Genomic DNA, 24,170 nt, shown 5'->3' on the forward strand with positions numbered 1-24,170 from the left:
GTGGCCTGACCTTTCAGGAAAGTTTTAATGTGCAACAACATTTGAAACCAATCCTTCTGAAGAACTGCCTTGAATTAATGCCCTTTCAGTCAGAGTTCAGTGAAGCTGTGAGAGCTGCTTGATGCTGAGATGTAGCCAAAATGTCCATGTTTAAACACTTGCTGCTCAGATACAGGCTGGGGAGGTTGTTTTTCTCTCTGAAGATAAATCCTGGTGCTGAGCTGCTAAATCAGAGACATGCCTGGCTTTATTTCACTTCCCAAATGTATCCTTTGATAACAGAGGTAGGATTGCTGTTAATTGCAAGAACATGTTTGATGGAACAGCCCTTGTGCTGTTTGCTTTGTGATACCTCACAGTGGGAGTGCTCAAGTCGGGGTTTTGGGGCTGGTGGAAGGTCCTTGGCAGTCCAGGGGGTCCCTTTGGAGCCAGTTTGGGAACCTGCAGGCCATGGGGAGGCTTCCCCTGCCAGAGAAAATGGGGCTGCTTTGGGGTTTTGGGTTGTTTTGTGCAGTTTTTGTGTTGTTGGGGTTTTTAAATCTCATTTCATCTGATTTCTCCCATGTCAGAGGTGGGGGATTCAGAGGACAAGTGTTACCAACAGGGTTATTTTCCACTTCTCTGCCTTTGTGCATTTGTTTTGTTCCCCTGCTCTAGGCACACACAGCCATCAGTTCCTGTCTCTACCCTGAAAATTCCCCAAGGAACAGGATTGCTCTTGCAATCATAGGGTCACAAAAAGTCAATTACATATTAATTTTTTTATGCTGATGAAGTTAAGGAAAACTCCTCCAAACTGGATGTTCTGTGGAAATTGCCCTTCCTGCCTTGCTTTGTGATTGGTGAAAGTTGCTTTTCCTTGGCAGGCCCCCAAACAGCAGCTTTGAGATAAGGTTTCTCTCTGTGGTAGAAATGTTAATGTCTTAAAATGCTTGAGCAGGAAGTTGGGATTCTTTCCAGTAAGTGTCACTGGGAGTGTGGTGCAGGCTCTAAATGAGAGGCCTGGAGGTGCTAACTGGGGAGCAGGGAGGGTTTCAGGCTGAAAAGGGCATCAGAAAGAGCTTTTGTAAGCAAGCAGTGTATTTACACCCTGTAAAACATCTGCTTTCTTTCAGCTGGGAAGACAGAGATGTTCTTCAATCACTAGAGCAGTTCATAAACCAGTTTTTTGTCTTTGAGTTTGTATTTATTACTTCTCCAACTCACCTGTGTGTTTTTCCTTGCACAGCTCTGAAGGATCAGGATGTCAGGATTTCACAGAGGTGCTTGGCTCCTCTGAGACTGTGAATTGGCATTTTTAACAGCAGTGAAACCACTTCTTTCTTCCCTCAGGATTTTAACAGGCACATATATGGCTGTTCTGCTGCTATTCCTCTTGGAAAATGCAGAATTTGCCTTTCCAAAGGGTTGAGCAGTCAAGTTTCTGCAGAAGTCAGCATGGACTGTGAGTGCTTGGAACTTGTGAAAATCAAGCCCTGAGTGACAAGATCAGAACCAGTATCAAAACAGAATTCAATCTGTAAAGTTTTTAACTGTCTGGGGCATAATATTTCCAAAACTTCCAACACTTTCTGTCTAGCACTAACTGGTATAAAGTGTGTGTATTGTTTTCAAAATAAGCTATTTTTGTGTAAATAAATGTCAGATTCTTTGATGTCTGTGAGACCTTGCTGTTCCCTGTCCCTCTTCTGGTGAAAGATTCATTCTGTGATTGCAGCAAAATGGAGGGAGGAACATCATTCATAGCAGGTGCTTATGAAAGAGAAATGTTTTTAAGTAGTTCCTTCAGTGTTGGAGCTTCTTAATGCTCAGAGCAATGTGCACAGCTAGCTGGAGTTCACAGTGTGCACAGCTAGCTGGAGCTCACAGTGTGCACAGCTAGCTGGAGTTCACAGTGTGCACAGCTAGCTGGAGTTCACTCACAAGTCTGCTGCCTCAATCTCCTGATTCCCTCTGGCTTAAACTGCATGAGCAGGTGCAGAAAATTCCTGTCGTGTGAGGGAATCTTGTCAGGATCTCACGTTTCATTCTGGGTAAATGGAGTGGGAATGGGGCTTCTCTAGGACTCGGTGGTTGCTCAGGGATCAATCCTTTTCCTCCTCTAGGAGCATGAGTAACCACTTGGCACTTTTTCATGGGTTGCAGGGTTTTGGTTGTGCTTCAGGAGCAGCTGCTGCTTCCTTCGGCTGCGCTGCCGTGTGCTGCTGGCACAGGGCACGGGCTGCCTCTGACTCCTTCCCCTCTCTCTCCCAGCACATCTGCTTGGACTGCAAGAAGAACTTCTGCACATCCTGCTCAAACCAGCCCGAGGGTGGGCCCCTGCTCTGCCACCTCTGCCAGCGCTTCCGAGCCACGGCCTTCCAGCGGGAGGAGCTGATCAAGATGAAGGTGAAGGATCTGCGAGATTACTTGGCCCTCCATGAGATTTCCACAGAGTTCTGTCGTGAAAAGGAGGACCTGGTATTCCTGATCCTTGGCCAGCAGCCTGCAATTACCCAGGAAGATCAGATAAGAACAAACACATTTAATAGCAGTGCTCGTGAACAGCAGGACTTTGTGAGTCACCCCCCAACCAACCTGGCCTCTCCTACCTCACACGATGAGTCCTCAGTGTCTGCAGATCCCATCTCAAGTTCAGAAGCTCAGGAACACCAACAGGTACAATCTCTGGCCAGAACCATCTTTTGCAAACTCATTCATCTCTGTTTTTGGATTAACTACCAGGATGTTGCATGTGGTTTTGCTGTGTAAAGTTGTGACTTGCCATCACTAACTGTGATGTGCTGTTCATTATGGAATTGAATTTGCTGGGCAGTGCTGAATATCTCGAGCATTCACTCTCAGAACATCATCAATGCTCTGGGATGTGTTTTCTCTGGTGCTCTGGTCCACACTTCCATTGCCACAAGATGCTCCTGTGACTGCTCCCTTTGGTACTTGCTGATGGCTTCTGGCTCGTGTTAGTGGGTGTAATTAAATAGTTGATACTGTTCTTGAATTCCTGTGCCAGATAACAAGGACAGTGTCTAAAGCAGCTTTGGAGCTGGAGCTGATCAGAGGTGATGGGGGCTGGGTGAGGTTTTTGGTGTCTCCTGCACTCAGATCAATAGAAGACAAACCCTGAGTCTGTTGCCAAGTCTTGGTTTATGATGAACCTGCAGTCCTGATGAACCTCAGCAGGGGCATTTGAGTTTAATTATTTTTTATTGACCTTGCTTTGTTTGTCTTTCTGCTCTCTGCTAAGGAAAGTTTACTCAGTGTTTGACATCTGCTCCTTGTCCTGTTACAAAGTTAATGGGTGTATTCAGTTCCCTGTGGGCCAGAGCTGTGAAAATGTGTGTACCTTCTGCTTCCTCAGCAGGTTTATCTAGTTCAAAATAGGAGGGAGTTCTCCTGGGAGAATGTTTTTTACAAATCATCAAAAGGCATTTTCATTCCCTGGTTTTCTGGATATTGCCATTCCAGTTTTTACCAGCTCTGCACTACTCCATGATACATTTCAGCTTCTTGTCTTGACTTGCATGATGTGGTGCTGCAGTTCAGGCTCTTTGATCCTGATTGTTACTCTTGGGCTCTGTAAATATTAACAAGTCCCCACTTGGGTAAATGGGATGGTAACATTACAGTCCCTTTGTCAGTAGGAAAGCAGAGGGAGCAGTGGCTGCTGGGGTGAGTCAGCTGAACTTACACTGCTCATTTGATCAAGTGTTCAAAGCACCTGCCCAGCTTTTCTCCTCCTGTCACTGCTGCTCCCTCACTGGGTGTCTCCTGTTTGCCCTCTCCAGACACCTGAGCAGGTGTTTGCCTGGTTACTGTGAAGATCTGAGCTGTTAGAGGAGGGTTCTGCAGAGCCTTGCACCGGGAGCTCTGACATCACACACAGCACAGTGTGACCCTCAGGGAAGGACTGCACACAGGCATTGCAAATTTGGTGTATAAGTTTGGTCTCCTCCTGATCCAGCCTGGAGTTCTGTACTGGGGCTTTAAAGCTTCAGCTTCAGCAAGTGTTACTTTGTGTGAGTGCTGCACAGGCAAAAACTCTGAGTGTGCCTGGCTTGTGCCTTGTCCTGCCTGTGTCCTTCCAGAGGTCAGGGGCTGCAGTGACACTGTCCTGGAGTTGATTTTCCTCCAGAAACACACAACTGGTGAAAGCTTCATTTCCTCTTCCAGGCCAATGGTCATGTGCCTCCGAGCCCAGCCTGTGGAACAGCAGCTGAGAATGCAGCAGAAGAAGCAGCAGCAGAGGATGAGATACAGGTTTGTGTGTCCTGGAGGTGGATGGCAGGGAAGATGGAAGGGAATACCAGGTTTCCTGGGCTGGATTTGCTACCAGACATGATCAGTAACTGAGAATGACCAAACCAAATCAACCCCTTCTGTGGCATCATCTTGTCCTCCACATACAGAAAGAACTGGTGTCACTTGGGCACCATGGCAGAAATGATTAAGTTCTATCTCAAGATTTGTGTTTCTGGTAGATGAATTCAGAGTAGCCACTTCTCTACATCCAGCCTGAGTTCCTGCTCACACACGTGCTGGAGTTGATTGGTATCATAGTGCAGGGTGCTGAGGGCATGACTGACTCCCTGTGTGCTCCCCCAGTCCAGTGACTCCGAGGATAACCTGGTGCTGGGCAGGAAGGCCTCCCTGTCTGACCTGACGAGCGTCGGGGACATCAACGCGCTCTCCGTGCGGCAGCTCAAGGAGATCCTCGCCCGCAACTTCGTCAACTACAAAGGCTGCTGTGAGAAGTGGGAGCTGCTCGAGAGGGTCACGCGCCTCTACAGAGAGAAGGACCTTCAGCATCTAGGTGAGAGACTTGGCAAACGTGGGCCTGTTCCTGGGTTTAGCCTTTTTGCAGACAGCTGACAAGGAAACAGAACTTTGCTGATGTTTCTGCTGCAGCAGAGCGAGGAGGAAGGGGGGAGTGTTTGTGCAGAGTGAAAGGAACTGAGCTGTGCTCACCACTCCTTGTTTGAGGAGAGTTGTGGGAGCCCTGCAGCAGCAGCACGAGGGCTGTGCATCCTTCACACTTGGTGTTGTGCATGCCCCCAGCAGATCCAACTGGCACTGCCTCACCCTCACAGCAGCTGGTGGGTGGCTGTACATGAGTGCATGTGCTGAGCTCTTATCTCTTGGCTTGTGGTACCTGGCAAAGGCAGCAGGGAAATGCCCTGCCCGGGCAGGAAACTGCCAAAGAACAGCTGGGAGATTCAAGGCTTGTGCTCACAGCAGTGGCTCCCAGGGCTGCCCAGCTGTGCACAGTTGGGGTTTCACTCTCTACCACCAGAGTGTTCCTGGGCCTGCTCAGGTGGCTGTGAGGGGACACAGGTGTGTAGAGAATATGTCTGGCTTGGTTTTCCAGGTGCCAGTTTGCACTTTGAGGGTATTTCTTAAAATAACCACATATTTGTAAATTACATACAAGAGAAACTTACTTTAACACTTTGATTTCATACATTGGTTTCTCAGTGCTGTCCAAGGTAGTGTTGTTTTCTTAAACTCGTCTCTCTAGGCTTTGTCTTCTACGGATGTTCCAAGATTTAAGACAGCAGTTTTGGGGTTATATTCTTTCATTACCTTGTGCTTTTGATGCAGTGTATCCTTTTCTTTCACTCTCTCTGTGTCTGTTCAGTCACTTGGTGATTGTGTAACAGCAGAGGAACTGGCACAAGGGGCTGCTGCAGGCGCAGCACTGGGAAGCCAAACTCTGCACACATTCCAAGGCTGTCTTAAAAATTGAGACATCCCTTTGGATCCCTTATCTCTGGGAAGCTTTAACTGTTCTGTAAGCTCAGTATCAGAGAAAGTTCTTGTCAGTTGTTGAACCTGTCCTGCTCAGAGCCCAGCCTGAACCTCCCATGGTGATCAGCACAAAGCAGTTTTGGTTTAGCAACTCCCTCAGGTTTTCAGCCCCTCTCTGGTAACACTTCTCTCCCAGCTTTTCACATTCTCACCAAATCTCTCTCTTCTTCTGTTGCAGTTTTGGACACTGACGATCAAACTGGTGAGTGAGATCCTCAATCATGGAGTTGTTTATTGGGAAAAACCTTCCAAGATCCAGTCCAACCAGCACTGCCAAGGCCCCCTCTAAACCATGTCCCCAAATGCCACATCTGCATGGCTTTTGCCTCCCCCCAGGGTTGTTTATGCCACCACTGCCCTGAGCAGCCTGTTACAGAGCTTGACAACCCCTTTGAAAATGGATATCAGGAAAAATTTCTGTCTAAACCTCCCTGTCACAACTTCAGGTAATTTCCTCTTGTGTTGTTATCTGGGAAGAGAGACCCCTGTTGCTTCATTTGCCTGATCTCAGTGGTATTTGTTTCCATCTCACAGAAATCACTGTGTAAAAGCTAAAACTTCTGCTCCTTGCCAGCTGATGGAGCAGCCACAAGCGCAATTCCTTTGCCCACCTTGTCCCTCAGGGAATCCCTTCAGCAGAGCCACCTGGGATCGCACAAACCCGCCACCCTTCCCTTTGTCTGACCCCTCCGTGCTCTGCTGTCCCCTCAGGTGCTGCTGGGCCCCCCAGCAGCGAGGACAACCTGTGCAGGATCTGCATGGACGCTGCCATCGACTGCGTGCTGCTGGAGTGCGGGCACATGGTGACGTGCACCAAGTGCGGCAAGCGCATGAGCGAGTGCCCCATCTGCCGCCAGTACGTCATCAGGGCCGTGCACGTCTTCAGGACATAGAGCTGCCTCTGGCCTCAGGGCTGCTGTGCCTTACAGCCTCGTGCTCTTGGGGAAAGGGCCAACATCCCTGCCAACAGCTACCTTGATTAGTGTGGACCCTGCTGCAAGAGGGAAAGAGGAAGCCTGGGGAAAGTGCTCTGCTCAAGCCGTGCCCGGCTCTGCTCATCGCAGCATCGTGCTTTACACCACAGTGCCTGGACTCCTTGGAGCTCATTGCCAGCAATCATTAACCACCTCCATCCTAGGATCGTTTGAGGACAGATGGATGCCCAGCTTTCCACCAGGAAGATCAGCTCCAGAGGCTTTGTATTTCCCTCTGAATAATAAAGTGAACTGGGGTCTCAAAAAGTGTCCTTTGTTTTGCTGCTCAGGCTCTGCCCAGCAACAACTTGATTTTCGAAGATTAAAATCTCACTGTGCTTGTTAATTTAACTTTTTTTTAAATTTAATGTAAAATTGTTGTGCTTGCAGGACAGGCAGACCCTCCCTGCTTTCCCTAATTCCAGCCTAGTGCAATTGTGGAAAAATGTGTAATTTTGTATCAAGGTTGTCTTTGTATTATTGAAAACTGTCGGGGAGGGAGGCTGGGAAGGCTCAGCCTTGCCCTGTCTGCTGGGTTTTTGTTTCTGTGCCAGAGGGAGGTTTCTGGTTTGTTTTTGTCGACTTTGACTTCACAGCACGTGCCAGGGGTGGGGCTCAGACTGAACTGCCCCCACTTGACCATGGAGCTGTAAATCCACGGCTTGAGTCTTGCCCAGGCTTTAGTGAGGAACCACAGAGCTGCATAGTGAGGACTGCATTGCTACACAATCATATTTAAGTACAGGTGACTTTTTCTTTTTTTAGAAGGGACTAATGGAAGAAAGCCTTTGTCTCCCTTGGCTCCATGAGCAATCTCCACTGCAGATCAGCTTCCCCCATCCTCCCCAGGGCTGTTTCACAGTTCTGTTACCTTGCACTGCTTACCAAAAGCAGTTTTGTCCTTTCTGCTGGTGAGGGTGGGGAGAGGCTGTGGCCTGATCCCTGACAGCTCTCCTGGCACTGTGCTCAGCTGGAGGAGACTTGCTAGAGGAGTAGTCTGGCAGTTCCTGCTGGAGGTGACTAACTGGTGTATTTTCCCCTCAGGGTCCATCAGCAGGGCACTGTGCCCTCCCTGCAGGGCAGCTGAGGCTGTCCTGGCTGCTCTGGGCCAGGGCTGGCTCTGTGCTCCAGCCTGGCTGCCAGCAGGGACCGGCACAAAGGCAGAGGGGCTCTGCAGTGACACCCTCAGCTCCTGGGGCACTGAAGTGCAGCTGAGGGACAGCAGCAGAGCTCCTGGGCAGTGGCAGTGCTGGCAGCAGCACACGGACCTGCTGTGCTCTGCACAGGGGCAGTTCCAGCAGCAGAGCTCCTGTGCAGTGGCAGCAGCACACGGACCTGCTGTGCTCTGCACAGGGGCAGTTCCAGCAGCAGCAGCTCAGCTGCAGGGTCTTTGCTCTGGGAGCTGCAGCCAAAAGAGCACCTGGGATGAGAAATCCATGGCTCAGGAGGCAGCAGGAGGGAGCCAGGAATCTCTCACTGAGCTGATCTCAGAATTCCACAAAACTGCAGCAGCTGCTGCTGACTGAACTCAGCATTCTGAGTCCTACCTCTGTCCCAGGTCAGGCTGTTCTTTAATCTGAAGGTTGAACAGATCCAGCAGGAGAACAAAGTGAACAAGTCAGTGCATCCTGACAGAGAAAGGGCAGGTAAGAAGTGACTCTGTTTGCTCTGGAGAGAGCACTGGGACCTGGAGGAGCTGCAGGAATACACCATGTGCTGAACAGCCTCTTTGAGGAAATCCACTGTGAAAATTCATGTCGTATTTTTCAGTAAACTCAGGGCTGGGGGAATGTAGCAGGAAGATGATTCCCCTATGGACAGATGTGCTTTCCTTGTAGAGGGTAGGCTTATTTTCTACAGCAGTTAAATCAAGCTGCAGGTAATGCCTGAAATTTTAGGGATGAGAAGATCCAACCACCCTGAATTCCAAAATGTGCTTTGTGAAGGGAGGACTCTTCTTGTTTCCCTTGTAAAAATGGATTCTCTACTTATGGATATGAGTGAGTTATTTTTAAAGGAAAATCAAAACCTGGAGGAAACTGATTAATGATCCAAAGGAATATAATGTTCTGAACTAATAAAGTAAATGGAAATATTTATGTGCTTTATGTACACTGTACATTGTTTAAAGATTTTAAAACTTAATATTCTACTTGAAAGGGCATGTTATTCACTATTAAATCCTCTGGTACTACGACAGTTCAACTTACTAGTTTTGGTACAGAAGTTTGGTTTATAATTTTATAATAAAGTTGAATTGTGATTTAGTTAACTTTGTTTCTGAATCTGTTACAAGCAGAGATCCTACAGCTACTGCTGACCCTCAGCCAGAAATTGGGATCCCAGCTGGTGGAATGCTCTTGGTGGGAGGGGTACAGAAGAGGTGGAGGTGGAAAAAAATTACCTGACGACACAAATGACCTTGGCACCACAGCCAAGAGTCCCATGGAGCTGCTGCTCTGCTCTCCTGAACAGGAAGAGAAGAACCTTTGGAAATTAAGTCCTGACAGCAAAGGAGAAGCTGCTTCAGTTTTATTTATCTATAAAAATACCCAAACTTTAAAAACCCAAGGAGACTAATCCAGCACCTGGATAAGGATGGTGGTCTACGGTGTGGGCAGGAAAATGGGATTCAGCAGTGACATTTCATCAGAGAACTTTTTAAATTCACTCCACAGGGCTGCTCTGGATCTCTGTAACTACTTCTGAGGGCACTTCCAGCCTACCCACCCCTGCATGGCATCTCCCTTCCGCCACCTCCCTGTCCCCAGCTGCTGTGTGCCAGCACTGCCCCTGTGCTAGCACGGTGCCACCAGCCTGCGCTTCCGGATGCACTCCCAGATCCACCTGGGGGTCACCCGCTGCGCCCCGGGGTGCTCAGCAGTGTCCCCAAGCACGTGGGTGGCCGAGGCCGTGTCCAGCTCTGCCACCAGGTCCCCGTCGAAGGCGATGAAGTAGCGGCGGATCCGCTCAAAGTCCTTCACAGAGGGAGCCAGGTAGAGCCTCACCCCCGTGAAAATGTCCAGCAGTGGCAGCTGGGGGGAAGGAGAAACAGCTTGGGCAAAGCATTCCTTGGAATAGAGGGGAGCGGGCACTCCTGGGAATGGAGGGGAACGGGCACTCCTTGGAATGGAGGGGAACGGGCACTCCTGGGAATGGAGGGGAACGGGCAACAGCTGCCCCAGCCTCCCCACCCTGCTGTGGCCCCTGTCCTGCCCCCCTGGCTGTACCTTCTTCCCGTTGTCCTCCATCTCAGATGCTTTTCTCTTCTCCCCTCGTTTCTCCTCGGATTTTTCAGGGGATCCAGTGACTCCTTTGCTGTCTAAAAACAAGAATTTGACTCATGCATGTGCTCTGTCCAGATACTGCCTGTGTATTATGGTGGGGGAAAGAGTAAAGAGCAGAAGTGAAAAGTTTCCTCCCCTCTTTCTGGAAAATCCATGAACTACTCTCACTAGTGAGACACATTTTTCTATTGGAAATGGTGTGGGGCAGCCTCCTGCCCCATTTCCAGGCTGCTGCTGCCCCCTGCCCTCCATGCTGTCACCACTCTGTCCTCTGTGAAGCTGCTCAGCAACCTGCTTCATGTTCCAGCTCAATTCACCTGGGAACCACCTCCAGCCACGTGTCCCTTTATACACGTGAATTCCATCCAAATCAAATTAAACACTGGCTCATGGCCAACAACCTCACACCAAAGGGCTGTGACCTGCAGGAACGGGAGCAGTGAACACCAACCTGAACAGCACCATCAGAGCTGTTCCATCCCTCTTTTCCCAGGACATCTCAGAGCTGTGGCTACTCAATTCATACAGGGCCAAACCAAGGATCTGAACAGCTTGGCCCATTATCCTTGAGATCCATCTGAAAGGTGGGATCATCAAGCCTCTCACAGAAGCCAAGGGCCCAGAGCCAGCTTGTCCCAAGCACAGAGGACACAGCCCCAGGCTCCCTCCTGAAAGCAGCATCAGCTTACCTTCTGCCTTCTGGGCTTTTGCAGGTGACTTGCTTGGGGGACTCTTAATACTGCTGTGAGGTGTGGAAGACCTGGAATTCCCATCGTTCTCTCCACTGCTGCCAGCTGTGGACTCATCTTCCTCCCCAGCTGTAACACTGAAATCAGCCTTCTCCTTGGAGAGCTGGTACAGCTCCTGCCCAGAGAAACAGCACTCATCATGTCTGACACTGCAGTGTTTGCTCAAAAGCCTTTTCTTCCTGCACCCCTCTGCACCTCTGTCCCAGCTCCCTGCATTCCACCCCCCTCCTCCATCAAGGGAAGCCACAGAGAGGAGCAAAAGCCACATCCACACCATCTGCTCCAGAGCAGAGCCTGCAGGACGAGCAGTGCCCAGTGCTCACTGTGGGAAGGGCCCATCTGCAGAGGGATTTGTTCCCCTCTCCTCCCCACAGGGATCCTGGCAGGCCCTGGGGCTGCATCACTCCTGCTTTCCATGGCACAGCAGCCCTGGCAGCTGCTGCCAGCCCCAAACTGCAGCAGCTCCCCTGAGCACAGAGCTCCCCAAGGCTGGCACTGGGGTGGCTGCAGCCTGGGGGTTCTGGCCAGTGCCACTCGGCCCCTGTGCCCCAGGATACCCACAGGCACTTCCCAAATGCCTCTCCCAGTCTCAGCAAGTGATGGGAAACTGAATGAGCATGGAGAGAGCAAAGGTCTGCCCAAGGAGGTGGTGGAGTCCTTGGACGTGTTTAAAAAAAGCCTGGATGTGGCAGTGCCATGGTTCAGTTGCTGAGGTGGTGTTAGGTCATAGGTTGGGCTTGATGATCTCATAAGGTCTTTTCCAACAGAGTTCACTCTGTGATCACCTCTGAGGAAAGCAGTTCCTCACTCTGCCACAAGAGCTGATGGAACCAACTGCCCACAGAGACTTCTCTGACAGGCCACAGCAACACAACAGCTCCAGGGACTGAGAGGCCTCCAGCACAACAGCCCAGCCCGGGCCTGGCACGAAGGGAAAACGGAAGGTGCCACGACAGGCAGCGGGTGCCACGACAGGCAGCGGGTGCCATCTTTTCCAACAGAGTTCACTCTGTGATCACCTCTGAGGAAAGCAGTTCCTCACTCTGCCACAAGAGCTGATGGAACCAACTGCCCACAGAGACTTCTCTGACAGGGCACAGCAACACAACAGCTCCAGGGACTGAGAGGCCTCCAGCACAACAGCCCAGCCTGGGCCTGGCACGAAGGGAAAATGGGAGGTGCCACGACAGGCAGCGGGTGCCACGACAGGCAGCGGGTGCCACGACAGGCAGCGGGTGCCTCCCGTGCAGGCTGTGATGAGCCTGAAGCACAGCCTGGTGCCAGAAGCTGCAGGCCCGTGCTGACCCACCTTGAGCTGCTGCAGGTTGGTGGCTGTCTGCCAGTCCTTGTCGTCGCGGATGCGCGTGCAGCGCGGGAAGCGGATGGAGATCCCGTCCGCGGTGTGCGCCTCGGCCTTGGAGAACTCGGCCCCCGTGATCTCCCACACCGGGGCTTTCTGAACACAGCAGGGAAGCCACGTCACACCCCTGGGCTCCCCCAAGAGCCAGCTCAGTGTCCCACCCCAATCACCCTCCACCCCAGCACAGCTCCATACACACAGTGACCGTGCTGTCACCCTCGTTGTTAAACCCGGCTTTCTCTCTAAGCCGGAGACCCTTCACTGTTGCCACATTTTCTTCATAGAGAAAAGCAAGGCACAATTCTTCCCAAGAATATTTCTGGGTTCCACATTCTCTGAATCTCAGAGAAAGGGAAAACACAATTCTTATCACTTGCTGTGCCTGTGTTGTGCCAAAGCAGAATGCAATATGGAGACTGTTTATCCAGAGTGAGGATGTGTTGTTTCCTTGGCCTATCAGGGCTGGGTGTGTGTGTGTATGTGTGTGTGTCAGGACTGTCACAAGACAGCCACAAGAGAATCAGAGCTGAGTGCAGCTCTGTGCAGAGTGAGTGCATGGCAGATTCAGTTTAGATGAAATGTATATAGTACAGTATAATAAAATAATTAATTAGCCTTCTGATAAGTTGGAGTCAGATGCACCATTCTCTCTCCCTCACCAATGTCAGAGTCGCCTTTGATTTACAATACTTCACTAACACAAAATGCCAATTTCTAAGTAACACCTTGTCCTTCAGGCATACAGAGCATACTGACATTCCCTACAACAACAGCAACTTCTGGGTTGCAGTTGTGTTTCAACCCTTTAAAGTCAGATTTCTCATATCTCAAATTTAAAGCAAGCTCACTTCTGGAAGGGATTTAATGCACAAGAATATTTCCCAAAACTGCTGCAGGTGTGATTTCTTCATGAAGCTCTTAGCCTCAAATGCACCTGCAAGATTGAGAGATAAAAACTTGTGCTTAATTTCCCATTCCAAGTATGAAGATTTATTTTGTAACAGAGACAACTTCTAAGTTGTCCTTCTAAAGGATTTATAGAAGACTGCAGAGTAAGGGCTGGGAAATGTTAAATGTGAAGTGATTATGAGAGCACTTACCTTTGGATCTGGGACAATGAAGTCTGGGTAGTAGATTTTGTTAATTTTTAGCCACCTTGGAATTTTACTAGGATCCTATTAATTAAAAGCACAAAATTCAAATCATTCACACATATCATTATATATAAACCTAATTATGCAACAGAAACTGCTGAAACACAAGCTAGCCTAGAAGTAGATCAGAGGTATAACAATGCCCTGGCATGGATGGAACTTGCACTGATCTGCAGCCTGATCTGGAAAATCACAAATATTGCCTGAAACACAGCCCTCAGCTCCTGTCATTCTGTGTGTGAAACAAGAACAGTTGCTCCAATTGTGATTAATGGAAAACCACTCCTTTTCTTTAAGATTCTACAACCTTGATGCAAATGGCCTTCAGGATATCAAGGCAATATTAAAATTTATCTGTTTATTTGTCCAGTCTTGAAAAGCAAGATAAATCACTGGCAGAAATCTTAACTCCAACCCCAGGTTATGGAGCCATGGGACCAGAGCCTGACCAAGCACTTCCCTCCCACAGCCCCATCTAGTGACTGCCTTTGCCAATCACAACGTGCCCAAAAATCCAGATAAAAAATTGGGATCTTCCCAACAAAACCTCCTCCTAACAGGAAACAGATGGTGCCTGGCTTCCCACTCAGTGTCTGGGTACAGATCCCAGGCAGTGCCTGCTCCAGGAGCTGGCTGCTCTGACACCTCCCTTGTGTCAAGTGGTTGATGAGCTTTAACTCTGATCCATTCCTGGCAGGGCATTTCCACCCTGCAGTGCAGCAGCACCTCAAGGGCAGCTGAGCCCTTGGCTGAGCATCCCTTGGCTCCCCTCTCACCTTGCTGATCTTCACCATGTCCAGCTCTGTCTGCAGACGTGCCAGAGTGGCGTCATCGTGGCCACCAGAGCACTTGGTCACTGTGCACCACTTCTCAGTCTTGGGGTCGTAGCAGCCCATGAGGAAGATGGACATCATCCCACCTGCACAGGGACAGCAGGGCTCACACCTTGCACAGGACAAGGCACAGCTCTTCTGAGCCAAAACCCTTTTGTGTCTTTGGGAGACAAAGGGGCCTGGGCTTGTGATGGTTGCAGGGCCACTCAGAAAGCTGAACAGAGCCTCTGCACTGTGCAACAGCCCAGCCCAACACCTGCAGCTCTGCTGAGCCAACCAGCCCACAGCAAAGCCACAGCAAGGACATGATGGGCTGCAGCAGGTAACCACTGCTCCAGCCACCCTCCTTCTGGAGGCCTGGAATGGGAAAACCTTGGGAGTTCCTTCTGTACAGACCCGACTCCAGACCTACCTTTACTGCCTTGTCCATAGAAAGCCCCCAGCACCACCAGGTCAGCAGTGTCAGCCATTGCCCCCTCGTTGAGATAATCCTTCTTCACCTTCAGCCAGTGGCGTTTCCCTGGCTCATAATTACCCTGTGCAAAGAAGGCAGAGCCCCCTCAGAGAGATCCCCTGCTGGGCACAGCTCCTCAGACAGCCCTGGCCCTTATCCAGCTCAGCAGCTCCTGAGCACAGCAGGAGGAGCAGCTTGGAGTGCGTGTCAGCACTGAGAGGAACCCAGATATGTTTCTGGAATGCTCAATGTGTGATTCTGTCTCAGAGCTGACTCTGCTGTCATTCCCAAATTCCCAGCTGACACCAGTACAGAGTGAAAGGGAGCTTGCCTTGATATCCTTCAGCACCAGCCCTTCCAGCCCCTCGCGGATGACCCGGGTGATCATGTCTGCCAGATCTGAAGCTTTCTGCAAAGGAGAGGGATCATGGTTAGCTCAGGACTGGAAAAAGGGCTGAGCTCTTCAGGCTTTGTCTTTGGAGCACTAAACCCAAAGCAGCTGCAGAGAGAGGAAGAGGTACTTTCACAACAGTTTTCCAAAGAGGATCCTGTACATGCTCTCTTTGCTGCACACCCAGTGACTAAGCTGGGAACATGTTCCCAGAAGAGAAGGTTATAAATGCCCCTCAGAGACATGGCTGCCCCACTGGCTGTGCCCCAGTATGTCCCAGGTCAGACTTGCTCAGCCAGCAGTGCCTGCTTCCTTCTCCACCCAACTGCCTTGGGACCTAAGAACCACCTTCTGCCCAAAATATCCAAGCATTCTCCACCAAAGCCAAGGTACCACAGAAATCAGCAGCAATGGGGAAAAATAATGGGACATCAGGCTTGTGCATAATCAAAGGAAAATCCCAGCATGCTGCTGCCTAAATGCAGATTTTAGCAGCCAAGATGTCTCAAGGCTGTGTGGCACTTGAAGCTGCCAGTTTGGGAAGAGGCAGTCTGGCTCCCTTCAATCAGGCTGCAGTCACAGCTCTGCACTGCACAGCACACACTGAGTGACAGCAGAATTTAACTCCTCCTAACAGGGTCGGAGTGACAATGGCTACAAAATCATTAACAAGCCAGAAAACCTGAGGTATTCAAGTCAAGATTATACTGAAGGGGTTGGGGCCAGGAGAAGATGGGAATACAATGCTGGCTCAAGAAGCCTTGCACACAGAGCAGAAGGAGAACCATTTTGCCAGGGTGAATGTGCAGAGTTAATCATATAAAAAAGCCAAGTGCTGGAGGAGCAGGGTTAGGGTTGTAGGAGCACACTGCACTCACTGTGACATGTTTCATCTCTGAGAACAGGATCCTGTTGGGGATCTCCACCATGTTGTCGTGGAGGAACTTGCGCCGTTCACACAGGGGCCTAGAGCAGGGCATGGACAGTGAGGGACAAGCAGCAAAACCAACAGGAACTCTGAGAAAAGCTGTTAAAGGCATTAACACTCATCCTAGAGAGCTCCACAGAGGACAACTAGCTCTTACTTTCCTCCAGGAAGTGACAGGGTGGAAATTCCAATGTTAACAGTGTGTTTAGAGGATGTGAGAGCAGCAGCTGAGATGCAGCTAATCCCAGCGTTTTGGAGAGCAAGAGGAGCTCCACAGAAAACTCCTTGGCACAGCAAGGTCCCGCCAACACTGCCCTGATTTCCCAGTGAGTGGCCAGTCTGACAGCCCAGGTGAACTGGTCTGCCTGCATTAGTGGGGTTTCCCAGGCCAGGTTTTGCAGCTCATCCCAGGAAACCAGCCCAGCCACTCTCCCCTGGCAGCCACACCTGTCCATCAGGCTGATGTCATTGAAGTAGATGCAGTCAAACACAAAGAGGCAAACGTTGGCATCCTGGAAAGCAGCTTTCTGAAATACAATTAACAGGATTCTGCAGTCACAGCAAACAGTTTTAGCAAAGCAATAAAAGCATGGATTTTTATCTCTGTAATATTTAAGGTATCATAAGCTCATGCCTCTTCTAAAAGAATCATTCTGAGAATTCAGATTTACACTGAATGTGTCCAAGCACGAGCTGAGAACATAAAAAATGTTCGTTTCCTAGGAATGGAAAATAATGCTAAAAATATTAATGGTTTTGGGCAATGCAACATCTGTCACTACTGCTGCAAAAAAACCCACCACATTTCTACACACAGCAGATTAATGGCTACTTTTAACTTAAGCACTTATAGTTTAATTTTCATTTTCCTGTCCTCTTCCTCACCCCCATTCAGTCTAGACACAAGCACTACATAACATTTGCATGGAATAATCACTGCATCCCTGTGGTCCCCCAGGCTGCCACACATTGCTCAAGCCATGGGAAACAATGACACAATTGTAAGGTTGTCCAAATATTTTTTTTAGTATTACTGAAATTAAGTTCTGTTAATGTTCTGCCAGGGATCAGGTTAATATCAAATCTACTGTATTAGAGCAGTAGCTTTTCAATATCAGCCTTCTCAATAATCTTATTTTTTTTCCCCAGATGCTCTAACAAGCACCAGAGCTCTGAAATTATCCTATGATAACAGATTGTGTTTAAGTCAGCAGTGTAACAGCCTCCAAACACAAAAACCATTTGTTAATATCAAATCTACTGTATTAGAGCAGTAGCTTTTCAATATCAGCCTTCTCAATAATCTTATTTTTTTTTCCCCAGATGCTCTAACAAGCACCAGAGCTCTGAAATTATCCTATGATAACAGATTGTGTTTAAGTCAGCAGTGTAACAGCCTCCAAACACAAAAACCATTTTTATTTTTTTTTTACCTTGTGCACACCAAGAGTCCCAAAAGGAAGTGGCTTGCCAGTTTTATTGTCAATCAGGAGAACTTCTGAATCCAGAATCATACTTTGCCCACCAGGGAAAGCCTGGGGGATGAAATCCTTAAAATGGGCTACCTTGGGAAAAGAAAAGAAAAAAAAAAAAGAAAAATAACTAGCTGAAGAGGATTGAGGGATTCAGTCCAATGCAGGTGTTTTTCCACAAGTATATGAGGCATATCTGCACTTCTATGGTACCCACAGCAATCTACAAACAGAAAAAATGAGGCTTTAATAAACAGAACCAAGTCACCCAACTGGCAGCAAGGCTCCCAAAATGCAGTGCAAAGAGAGGATTCTACAGCAGACAGATGACATTTAATTCCAAGCTCTTAATGCACACCAGAATTAAATTATTAGTTTCAAGTGCTGCTTTTCCACATTCTACACACCTACATAAATTAGGAATGAGAATGAATCCTCCTTGCCTACAGAAGGAAACTACTGGGAATGGAGAGGACACACGGGGGTGAGGCAGTGCTTACTTTGTGGGGCAGCACAGGCTTGAGGCTCCTGCTGAAGTAGCTGAAGTGGTCGCCGTTCTTGTGCACCTGCACGCGCTCGCCGTCGTACTTGATCTCGGCGTACATGCCGTTGGGACACTTCTTCATGGCGTACTCGATGGACTTGCAGGCCTCAGCCTGGGGACAGGGGCCAGAGCCAGGTGACACGTGGAACATAAAGCTACTCTTACCTAAGCTCATGAATGAGCTGCAATGAATCCCCTTGTAGAGCTTTTTGTCCAGAACCTCTGTTAGCGAGTTCAAGTTTGTCTTAACTATTCACTTAGTAATATCTGCATATGGCCAGATAATTACAGCTTTTCAGTGCTCATCCCCTCCAAGTGCTTTAAAATGTGCACTGTGCCTTCTGTAGGAGTGTGCTCAGCCCAGAAGTAAATATTTAACTCTGCTTTGTTCACACAAAAAGCCAGACTTATTTGAATCTCTAATCCACTGGAAAGCTTACACTCTTTCCAGAGGAAGGATCAACTTCTGCAATGACAGCAAACAAATACAAAAGACTGAGAGCAAGGCAAGGTTTTAGCCTCGCAGTGGCACTAAAGGTGCAGGTACTGAGTATATCAAATACTTGGCCTGGTGGTAGGAGATGCTTTAAACACTCTGAGCCCTGCAGAGCCAGCCCACACTGCACACCACTGCCCTGGCTCCTGACCCTCCCAGCTGGGGGACAAACAACCCTGAGCCCTGCAGAGCCAGCCCACACTGCACTGCCCTGGCTCCTGACCCTCCCAGCTGGGAGTCTCTGTCCATGCCTGGCTGTCAGGAGGGCCCAACCTACCAGCATGGGCTGCACGGGGGTCATAAGCGAGGCCTGCACACTCAGGGTCCTCTTGAGCCCTGGCACCTTCTCAGCCTCCTGCTGGTTCTGCAGCACGCGCTCCACCACGTCCTGCAGGTTCCGCGAGGCCTTGAACGCCTCGTAGGCGTTGGGATCCAGAGCATCCAACCTGCAAGGCATGGAGAGGGGGGAACATGGATCAGCCTCAGGGCTGCTGCTGCCTCAGGAAATGAGCATTTCTGGGTTCCTGTCACTTACACATGCTTGGCTCCAGCATTCATTTTCAAGTCATGCTTAATCAGCCTGATGATGCACTTCAGGTCGTTGCCCGTACACCTGAAGAAGAGAAGATTCAGCAAAGGTGTGAACTGAACTTTCCAGCTGAAAAGAAAATCATCCAGGACTCTTTAAAAAAAGGCTCCCCCTTTGCAGAGGGTTTAACCAATCATGTTAATAGTGACACCTCAGAGACACAAGGGAATACCCAAAAAGCTTTCCAGCATCTTTATGCCAACATTAACTCTGCCTCAGTGTTGATGCATCTTCTAAAATTTACTTAACTAACGCATCAAGAGTAACTGATCGGAAAATCCTCAGCCTCAGATCAACACAAACTGAGCCAGACCAAAAATCTTTGTCTAAATTACTTGAAGCCTTTACCCAACATGCTTAAGAACAGCAACTTAATTAACAGCTAAGCACCATTAGGGTGTCACTGCAAATCACTTGTTTGATTGAAGTGTCCTGACAGGCAGGGACAAGTTCTCTCGCATGAACAAGAGCCACAAATGCTCTCCACTGCTGTCAAGGTGTCTCAGTCACATCACTAACAGCAGCTTACAGATGCTAATTAAGTTCAGTCTCGGGGCTCATGATTCATTTTTCACCCATTCCAGCTTGTAGAGAACCACCCCAGTGTTTGGGCAAACCTCCAGAGGCTGATTCCTTCCCTCACCTGCGGCTGATCTGCTGCAGGACACTCTGCTGGTCATCCTCCTTGGTGAGCTTGGACAGCTGGATGAGGAACTCATCGACCTCCTGGATGGTCAGCAGGCTCTTGGGTGCTGGAGGACAGGTCTTGCTCTGCTCGAAGAAGATCCGGATGGTCTCAGAAACATCTCCCTGTCTCCAAAAACAAAACCAGGGTGTGGATGAGAGGCATGGCCAGAGAATGGGGGTGCCACTGGGGATTCTGCATGGTTCCAGTGAGGATAAAGGATAGGAGTGATGCTGGGATTGCACAAAGAAATTGGAATCAAACACTTAAGGAAGCTGCCACGACACATAAAGCTGCTCAGCTGTTTAATTTGCCCAGAAAGGTAATTAAGAGTACCAGCATAATCTCATGGCTCTATTTTTCACTGCTGCAGCAGCACAGACCCTTTATTTCCTCAGGATGAATCCACTTGTAAATCCAAGGATGTGGGACAGACTAGTGATGTCACTAGAAGGCAGTACACAGCAAGGCAATGAACAGAGACGAAAAAATTACCTTTATTATCTAATTCAGCCCTTTCGTGCACCTTGCAGTGAATCACAGGGTGCACAGTCAATCACCAGCTCCTGTGCACAGGGACTCAATGCACAACTGAGCACCTTCAATTGTAGCAGCTTAATTGTATTAACCAACTGCAGCTGCCAGTGACAGGTCTGTTAATTGAATCCCAGGTTTTGATATGTGATGGTACAAAAAGAGTAACAGAACTCAGTTCTGGAGGAACGTGCAAGGCAAAGGAGTTTAGACAAACAGATGCAGCCCACCTTGCCTAGATAATTTTAGTCTTGCTTTCTAGAGCTTTGCCAGGTGAATTCTTATCCTGCTTTCCATTCAAGCATGATTTTCTACAGGTTCCAGATGGCAGAAAATGCTATGAAAACTGCTAAAGCTAAGGAAAACCAAAATAAATCACCAGCTCCCATTCTAACAGTCAAGCTAAGGAGAAGCAAACCTAAACCATTACAGAATTTCCATAAACAAAGAGCTGATCAGCAGAAATTGAGAGAGCTGCTGTCTGCACTCACCTGCTCCAGGTCCCGGACCATTTCTTCCTGGTTGCAGTTAAAAATCCTGCTGAACAGCTTTACAATCTGCTTATCATTCAAGTTGTAAACTATTTTAATGACACCTGGTAACAGCAACTTAATGGTCAGATATACATCACCATGAAAACCATCTGGAAAAAAAAAAGGACATTATAACAGTGAGGATTTATTTTCGTGTGCAGGCTCTGGTTGGTCGTGTTCATTTGCATAATCCTGGGGATAAAACCCACAGTTGGGGCTTGGAATTCGTAGGGAAAATAGCCAAAATTTGCCTCTAAGTTGGGCATCGACAACACCCGAGTGAGACATTTTTGTCTGAATTTGGTATTTGTAGAGTTCACTTTCCAAAAGCGAAGCTCAGAAATCACCAGAGCACAAGGCTGGGACCACACAACAATCAGACTGAATTTCCCCTTTCCTCTGAAGCTGACCCTGAGGGAGCTGAGCACTCCCAGCTGGAGCCATACCTCCTGCAGAGCCCTTCCTGAGGAAGTCCTGGATGATCTGAGTTTTCACGTTGTAGCTGGGCTTGTCGGCCACCATGGCGCAGAGCTTGCGGAACTCGCGCAGCAGGCAGTCCTTGTGCCCGGGGTCACACCTGGCTGCAGACAGGCTGGGCCGCGGGGCACCTGCAGGGGCCTCCTCGGCAGTCCTGGGCTTGGCTGCCAAAGAACACCACAAGTTGGTTTTGTAACCACACGGAGCAAATGTTGAAGTTACCTCTGCCTGGCAAGGTGGGAACAATCCCAGCGTGCTGGCAAAGCTAAAATTTAGCACTTTCATAAAAACCTTCCAACTATTTTTACCCTTTACATTACACCAGAATTTCCTAGATCTTAATTCTACCAGAAAAATATGACTAAACCATGGTGAAAAATAATTTCTCCTTCCAGATGCCTCTGCTTTATCAATTTTTTTTCTACTTTACAGGCTTTTGCCCTTGAAAGCAAGACATTTCCCTAAGGTAATTTCTAAAATGGGGGAATACAGCCCCATCCCCTTTGTCTCCTGACACCAATCCCCTACAGGAGCTGATGTCTTTGGCTGTGCTGTGGCTCTGGGCAGCCTGGAGCTCCAGGTGGGTGTCAGAGCAGTCAGAGCTCACAGATGGACTGCCCTGCTGGCAGCTGCTCCTCAGGACAAGTTTTCCTCTCCATGAAGATAACTGAGAATCCCTCAGCAGTTTTTTCCAGATTTTGAGCTCCACATGGGATAACTTTAGGCTACACCTTCAGTTTGGCTGGAATGCGAGCCAGTGGATGTAGGGATGGAGTCAGCCTGACAACGTGGGTCATGGCAGAACCTTTGTTTCCTTGGGAAAACTGGAAATCCAAACATTTTTCAAGGTCTTCTTTTGAGACTGCCAGCCTAAGAAAGCACTGACAGCTTCTGACAAACCAGAACTAAAAACCCCTAAATCATCTACAGACAAAAACCAACCGATCTGGCCAAGCTAAAACACCTCTTGATGCAGAGATTAAAACAAACTGATTTCCCAGAACTAGTTTCTTAATTCTTACCAGAGAATCCAGAGAATTTCTTTGGTGGATCTTTTGTGGTCAGCTGTCCTGTGGGAGTCAGTTTTGCCTGCACTATCACCTTTTTCTTCGGGGTACCTCCAGTCTTGGAATTGGCTTCTGGAAAGCAGAAAGGTTCAAGAGGCAGTCAGGAATAACCTCATACATCCCTCACCATATTATATAGTTTACAAAGCAAAAAGCCTTAAAAGAAGTGGGAATTGGAGGAGAAAAAAAACCCAGATTTTTTTTCAGGTAACAAAAGTTAGAAGAATATGTAATTTATTAAAGATCACAGAAAAAGGTGGAAATGGAAAATAACGGATGCTTCCTCATGGGTTTTATTTTCCCATGAATTTAATCATCTGGGCCTTGTCCACAATCAGTTGTGACAAATTAATCAAGGAGTGTCACTGTAGAAGTGACCATTTCTGCCCTTTCCAACAGGGCTGAGACAGGGATTGGAGCAGCACCACACGCTTTATCCCTAAGCCACACAAATAAATCCATGAGGATTTCATGGCAAAGGCAAAGCTGGGTGACAACCTCCAGCATAACTTGAAAATAAGGAGAAAAGCGACCCTGGCACTGCCTTGTGCCTCACCTGAGATGTACTTGTTGATTGTTTCTTTCTCCTCATCCTGCAGCTCTTCCCACCCCTCCAAATCTGTGATGTCCTCGATTTTCTTGGTGGTGGCCCGGGCCTTGTCCAGCTTCTCAAAGATGCACTTGACATGGTACCACTCCTTCATGTCCCCGCCGGACTCGGTGAAAGGATTGGGAACAATCTTCCCGATGCGCACCATGCCCTTCACGATCTTCTCCTTGCACTTCTTGCACCCCGCGGTGCCGCGCTTGGCGTAGTCCACGCAGTACCGCTGCTCCGCCATGCCCGCGGCCGAGCGCAGCCAGCTGCCCAGCAGCAGCGACACGGCGAACGCGGCAGCCCCGCGCTGCTGCGGGGACGCCGCACGGACCGGCAGCTGCCAGCAGCACGCGGGGCGGGCCGCGGCGGGGCGGGAGAGCGGCCTGGGCGAGGGGAGCGGGGCGTGAGGGCAGCGCAGAGCCGCGCCGCTGCCGAGAGCGCGGGCGGCGTGTGACAGCGTCCTGCCGCCCGCGGGCATCCAGGCCGTGCGGAGCGTGCTGCGAGCGACACGGGGGACACTGAGCACCCTCTGCCCGCCGGCACCCAGCCCGCAGCCCGCAGCCCTCAGCCCCCGGCCCGGCACCCGCGCCGCCTCACCGCCCCGCGCCCTCACGGCCCCTCCTCGCCCCCAGGCCGCTTTCCCGCGCTGCCCGCCCCGGCCCAACCGCCGCCTCCCGCCGCCGCCGCAGGCCCCGGGCCGCCCCTCCGCCGCTCACCGAGCTCCTCACGGTGCCGCCATCCCGCTCCCCGCTCCGCCCGGACCGCCGGGACCCCCCCAGCCCCTCAGGCCGGGGCCGCCGCCTCAGCCGCCGCGGGGACACGAGCGCGCCGGCCCGGCTTCCGTAGAGCCACGCGCGCGCGCGCGCGCCGCAGCGGGCCCCGCCCCTTCCTGCCCGGAGAGCGGCAGAGGGGGCGGACGCGCGCAGGCCACGCCCCCTCAGGCTCCCTAGCCCCGCCCCCAGCACGCGCCGGGAGCGTTTTCCCGCCTCGGGCCGGCTGGGGCGGCACCGGGAGCGCGCTCAGGGCCATGGAGGGTCCGTGCCCTGAGGCGGCACCGGGAGCGCGCCCGGGGCAGGGACTGTCCGTGCCCTGAGGCGGCAGTGGACCCGTGCCCTAGGGCGGCACTGGGACAGCGCCTGGGGCTAGGGAAGGTTGGCACCGTGTCCGTGCCCTGAGGCAGCGCCGGGTCCGTGCCCTGCGGCGGGATTGGGACCGGGAGCAGAGGTGGTGCCGGGTCCTC

At 50.1% G+C, this 24,170-nt stretch overlaps 2 protein-coding genes across 6 annotated transcripts in view; one reads left to right on the forward strand and one right to left on the reverse strand.

Moving 5' to 3' along the window:
• The window catches only part of RFFL (ring finger and FYVE like domain containing E3 ubiquitin protein ligase), a 29,164-nt gene extending 20,118 nt beyond the window's left edge, over positions 1–9,046 (forward strand). For all 4 annotated transcript variants that reach the window (XM_039720393.1, XM_039720390.1, XM_039720392.1 and 1 more), the window contains 5 exons: positions 2,254–2,658; positions 4,171–4,257; positions 4,603–4,810; positions 5,984–6,007; positions 6,517–9,046. In XM_039720393.1, coding sequence (XP_039576327.1) covers positions 2,254–2,658; positions 4,171–4,257; positions 4,603–4,810; positions 5,984–6,007; positions 6,517–6,698 — 906 coding nt within the window. In that variant the 3' untranslated portion in view covers positions 6,699–9,046. The remainder of the gene's footprint in view (positions 1–2,253; positions 2,659–4,170; positions 4,258–4,602; positions 4,811–5,983; positions 6,008–6,516) is intronic.
• Positions 6,752–23,793, reverse strand: LIG3 (DNA ligase 3). 2 transcript variants are annotated; one of them, XM_039720382.1, is made up of 21 exons: positions 23,647–23,793; positions 22,889–23,427; positions 22,288–22,404; positions 21,235–21,429; positions 20,747–20,898; positions 19,680–19,846; positions 18,983–19,060; positions 18,725–18,893; positions 17,908–18,063; positions 17,369–17,500; positions 16,383–16,462; positions 15,886–15,973; positions 14,948–15,025; positions 14,575–14,698; positions 14,106–14,248; positions 13,276–13,350; positions 12,125–12,271; positions 10,756–10,930; positions 10,010–10,101; positions 8,115–9,814; positions 6,752–8,047 (listed from the first exon to the last, which is right to left on the reverse strand). In XM_039720382.1, the coding sequence occupies exons 2-20, from the start codon at positions 23,406–23,408 to the stop codon at positions 9,578–9,580; spliced, it is 2,925 nt and encodes a 974-aa protein (XP_039576316.1). In that variant the 5' UTR covers positions 23,409–23,427; positions 23,647–23,793; the 3' UTR covers positions 6,752–8,047; positions 8,115–9,577. The 2 variants fall into 2 exon arrangements, with proteins under 2 accessions (XP_039576316.1, XP_039576317.1); XM_039720383.1 differs by lacking the exon at positions 6,752–8,047 and having other exon boundaries at positions 9,296–9,814; positions 22,889–23,313.
• Between the last annotated feature and the right edge of the window lie 377 nt (positions 23,794–24,170).

This window comes from Passer montanus, unplaced genomic scaffold (genome assembly GCF_014805655.1).
Source record: "Passer montanus isolate IOZ18808 unplaced genomic scaffold, ASM1480565v1 scaffold44, whole genome shotgun sequence".
Taxonomy (NCBI): Eukaryota; Metazoa; Chordata; class Aves; order Passeriformes; family Passeridae; genus Passer; species Passer montanus.

Bases quoted from the DNA above. Each gene is read 5' to 3' on its own strand.
- LIG3 (XM_039720382.1), bottom strand. From the start codon at position 23,408: ATGCCCGCGGGCGGCAGGACGCTGTCACACGCCGCCCGCGCTCTCGGC. The intron at 15,974-16,382 runs GTGTGGCTGCCA...GCCCTGCTCTAG, and splicing joins GACATCAGCCTGATGGACAG to GCCCCTGTGTGAACGGCGCA. The intron at 10,931-12,124 runs GTGGGTCAGCAC...TTCTCTGGGCAG, and splicing joins CCAACCTGCAGCAGCTCAAG to GAGCTGTACCAGCTCTCCAA.